The sequence below is a fragment of the Oncorhynchus masou genome, unplaced genomic scaffold (genome assembly GCF_036934945.1).
Source record: "Oncorhynchus masou masou isolate Uvic2021 unplaced genomic scaffold, UVic_Omas_1.1 unplaced_scaffold_1220, whole genome shotgun sequence".
Classification (NCBI taxonomy): domain Eukaryota; kingdom Metazoa; phylum Chordata; class Actinopteri; order Salmoniformes; family Salmonidae; genus Oncorhynchus; species Oncorhynchus masou.
In genome coordinates, this window is record NW_027001998.1 from 164,136 (window position 1) to 168,561 (window position 4,426).

General features: G+C 54.6%; 1 protein-coding gene across 1 annotated transcript; it reads left to right on the forward strand.

The window, feature by feature from the left end:
• The first annotated feature begins 568 nt into the window (after positions 1 to 568).
• Positions 569 to 3,878, forward strand: LOC135529968 (basic proline-rich protein-like). The gene is made up of 2 exons (XM_064958367.1): positions 569 to 629; positions 2,122 to 3,878. The coding sequence occupies exons 1-2, from the start codon at positions 569 to 571 to the stop codon at positions 3,876 to 3,878; spliced, it is 1,818 nt and encodes a 605-aa protein (XP_064814439.1).
• Positions 3,879 to 4,426: the final 548 nt, after the last annotated feature.

Below are 4,426 nucleotides of genomic sequence, written 5' to 3' on the forward strand. Positions count from 1 at the left end.
TGGCGCAGCAGTCTAAGGCACTGCATCTCAGTGCTAGAAGCGTCACTACAGACCGTGGTTTGCTTCCGGGCTGCATCACAACCGGCCGTGACGGGAGTCCCATAGGGCACAAATGGCCCAGCGTCGTCCTGGTTAGGGTTTGGCCGGTGTCGGCCATCACTGGAAATAAGAATTTGTGAAATGTGACATACAGCACCTTGCAAAGTCTTCATCCCTCTTGCTATTTTTCCTTTTTGTTTCATTACACCCTGTCATTTAAATGGATTTTTATTTGGCTTTCATGTAATGGACATATACAAAATAGTCCAAATTGGTGAAGTGAAATTAAAATAAATAAAAAAATAAAAAACTGAAAAGTGGTGCGTGCATATCTATTCACCCCCTGAACAAGATCTGGTGCAACCAATTACCTTCAGAAGTCACATAATTAGTCAAATAAAGTCCACCTGTGTGCAATATAAATGTCACATGATCTGTCACATGATCTCAGTATATAAAACACCTGTTCTGAAAGGCCCCAGAGTCTGCAACACCACTAAGCAAGGCACACCACCAAGCCATCAGCACCATGAAGACCAAGGAGCTCTCCAAACAGGTCAGGGACAAAGTTGTGGAGAAGTACAGATCCGGTTGGGTTACAAAATTTTTTCCAAAACTTTGAACATCTCACGGAGCACCATTAAATACATTATTTAAAAAATGGAAAGAATATGGCACCACAACAAACCTGCCAAGAGAGAGAGTTGCCCACCAAAACTCACAGACCAGGCAAGGTTATTAATCAGAGAGGCAACAAAGAGACCAAAGATAACCCTGAAGGAGCTGCAAAGCTTCACAGCGGAGTATCTGTCCATAGGACCACTTTAAGCTGTACACTCCACAGAGCTGGGCTTTACGGAAGAGTGGCCTGAAAAAAAGCCATTGCTTAAAGAAACAAAAATAAGCAAACACGTTTTGGTGTTCTCCAAAAGACATGTGGGAGACTCCTCAAACATATGGAAGAAGGTACTCTGGTCAGATTAGACTAAAATTGAGCTTTTTGGCCATCAAAGAAACCGCTATGTGTGGCGAAATCCAACACCCCTTTCTCACCCCAAGAACACCATCCCCACAGTGAAGCTTGGTGGTGGCAGCATCATTGTTGTGGGGATATTTTTAATCGGCAGGGACTGGGAAACTGGTCAGAATTGAAGGAATGATCGATGGTGCTAAATACAGGGAAATTCTTGAGGGAAACCTGTTTCAATCTCCCAGAGATTTGAGTATGGGACGGAGGTTCACCGTCAGCAGGACAATGACCCTAAGCGTACTGCTAAAGCAACACTCGAGTGGTATAGGGGGAAACATTTAAATGTCTTGGAATGGTAAGGTTCATCATGATAAGGTTCTCGTCATAGGGGATGGACATAAATCTTCATAATTAGCCATTGGGATTAAACTATCACATTTCATAGTGCTTTTAAATCAATTTCCTGCACTCGTCAAAAAAGACAATAGCTGGAATACTTGTCTACATCCACTCATCTATATCATCATGACAAAGCACAATATATATTTAGTAGATATATATTTAGTAGATATGTCCACAGTCAGATCTCCACAACATGTTGCTTCCTACCTTATTAGACGAAATGCAAAAACTTTTTTTACAGTATTGCTCTCAGATTTGATTTAACAATGTAAACATGTAGTGGAAATACAATATATAGTATATAATATATAAAATAAAATATTGGAATTCATGTAGTTTTGATAGGATAATTCCTTTAAGACAACGAGAGAGAGACATTGTACCTGTAACGCTGTTAACCTAGTGGTTAAAGAGTTGGGTCAGTAATCGAAAGGTTGCTGGTTTGAATCCCGGAGCAGACTAGCTGAATAGTCTGTTGATGTGCCCTTGAGCATATATATATAGTGTATATATAGTGTAACTGCTCTTGTAAATCACTCTGGATAACAGCGTCTCGCCCCAGCCCGCCCCGGTCTCGCCCCAGCCCTCCCCGGTCTCGCCCCAGCCCTCCCATGTCTCGCCCCAGCCCCTCCCATGTCTCGCTCCAGCCCTCCCATGTCTCGCTCCAGCCCTCCCATGTCTCGCTCCAGCCCTCCCATGTCTCGCCCCAGCCCTCCCGGTCTCGCTCCAGCCCTCCCATGTCTCGCCCCAGCCCTCCCGGTCTCGCCCGGCCCTCCCATGTCTCGCTCCGGCCCTCCCATGTCTCGCCCGGCCCTCCCATGTCTCGCCCCGGCCCTCCCATGTCTCGCCCCGGCCCTCCCATGTCTCGCCCCGGCCCTCCCATGTCTCGCCCGGCCCTCCCATGTCTCGCCCCGGCCCTCCCATGTCTCGCCCGGCCCTCCCATGTCTCGCCCCGGCCCTCCCATGTCTCGCCCCCGGCCCTCCCATGTCTCGCCCCGGCCCTCCCATGTCTCGCCCCGGCCCTCCATGTCTCGCCCCGGCCCTCCCATGTCTCGCCCCGGCCCTCCCATGTCTCGCCCGGCCCTCCCATGTCTCGCCCGGCCCTCCCATGTCTCGCCCGGCCCTCCCCGGTCTCGCCCGGCCCTCCCCGGTCTCGCCCGGCCCACCCATGTCTCGCTCCAGCCCACCCATGTCTCGCTCCAGCCCTCCCCGGTCTCGCCCCAGCCCTCCCCGGTCTCGCTCCAGCCCTCCCATGTCTCGCTCCAGCCCTCCCATGTCTCGCTCCAGCCCTCCCATGTCTCGCTCCGGCCCACCCATGTCTCGCTCCAGCCCTCCCCGGTCTCGCCCCAGCCCTCCCCGGTCTCGCTCCAGCCCTCCCATGTCTCGCTCCAGCCCTCCCATGTCTCGCTCCAGCCCTCCCATGTCTCGCTCCAGCCCTCCCATGTCTCGCTCCAGCCCTCCCATGTCTCGCTCCAGCCCTCCCATGTCTCGCTCCCAGCCCTCCCATGTCTCCCTCCAGCCCTCCCATGTCTCGCTCCAGCCCTCCCATGTCTCGCCCCAGCCCTCCCATGTCTCGCTCCAGCCCTCCCATGTCTCGCTCCAGCCCTCCCATGTCTCGCCCCAGCCCACCCCGGTCTCGCTCCAGCCCACCCCCGGTCTCGCTCCAGCCCACCCCAGCCCTCCCATGTCTCGCTCCGGCCCACCCCAGCCCACCCCGGTCTCGCCCCAGCCCACCCCGGTCTCGCCCCAGCCCTCCCATGTCTCGCTCCAGCCCACCCCGGTCTCGCCCAGCCCACCCATGTCTCGCTCCAGCCCACCCCAGCCCTCCCAAGTCTCGCTCATGCCCTCCCATGTCTCCCTCCAGCCCACCCCAGCCCACCCCAGCTCACCCCGGTCTCGCCCCCAGCCCACCCCGGTCTCGCCCCCAGCCCACCCCGGTCTCGCCCCAGCCCTCCCATGTCTCGCTCCAGCCCACCCCGGTCTCGCCCCAGCCCACCCATGTCTCGCTCCAGCCCACCCTAGCCCTCCCATGTCTCGCTCCAGCACTCCCATGTCTCCCTCCAGCCCACCCCAGCCCACCCCAGCTCACCCCGGTCTCGCCCCAGCCCACCCCGGTCTCGCCCCCCAGCCCACCCCGGTCTCGCTCCAGCCCACCCCAGCCCTCCCATGTCTCGCTCCGGCCCACCCCAGCCCACCCGGTCTCGCCCCAGCCCACCCCGGTCTCGCCCCAGCCCTCCCATGTCTCGCTCCAGCCCACCCCAGCCCTCCCATGTCTCGCTCCGGCCCACCCCGGTCTCGCTCCAGCCCACCCCAGCCCTCCCATGTCTCGCTCCGGCCCACCCCAGCCCTCCCATGTCTCACTCCAGCCCACCCCAGCCCTCCCATGTCTCGCTCCGGCCCACTCCAGCCCACCCCGGTCTCGCTACAGCCCTCCCATGTCTCGCTCCGGCCCACCCCGGTCTCTTGACAGTTCACCAGACATTACCTGAGTGCTATTGGAACACGAAAAGGTTGGAGAGCAAGTCCTGTGGAATGTTCCGGAATATTTCAGTTCTAAGAGATAGATATAGCCAGTCTTCTGAACGGTCATACACTCTGATTAACAACCAACCAGTTGACCCTTAAATTGACCGGAAGTTGACATGCAGTTGACCAAAAGTTACCTTAGATTGATGTGCTATTGGAGAAAAGTTCAGTGAAATGTGAAAGTCCACTCAGTTCTTGGAGAAGCAGAGTAACTTCTTATAATGCTCATCACTACAAGGTACAATTACTAAAAACTAAAATAGTGGGGAGGAGGTTTCCAATTGTCAAAGAAGGTATATAGAGTAGAGATACATCAGTAGTGATTGTGTTCTTTATGTTAATAATCACATGAATGAAGTTGCATAGGCTGTATAGGCATGTGGTTCTCTTTCTCACACAGGTTGTCCCAATAATCTCTACTTTCTACCAAAGTGTGCACTTGTTCACATCCCTTCATGGATTTGAAAGGAAAGGACTGGTATATAGAAA

Excerpts from the sequence above, each read along its gene's own strand:
- LOC135529968 (XM_064958367.1), top strand. The coding sequence starts at position 569 with ATGAAGACCAAGGAGCTCTCCAAACAGGTCAGGGACAAAGTTGTGGAG. Across the intron at positions 630-2,121 it reads TGTGGAGAAGTACAGATCCG|CCCTCCCGGTCTCGCTCCAG; the intron begins GTTGGGTTACAA and ends GTCTCGCCCCAG.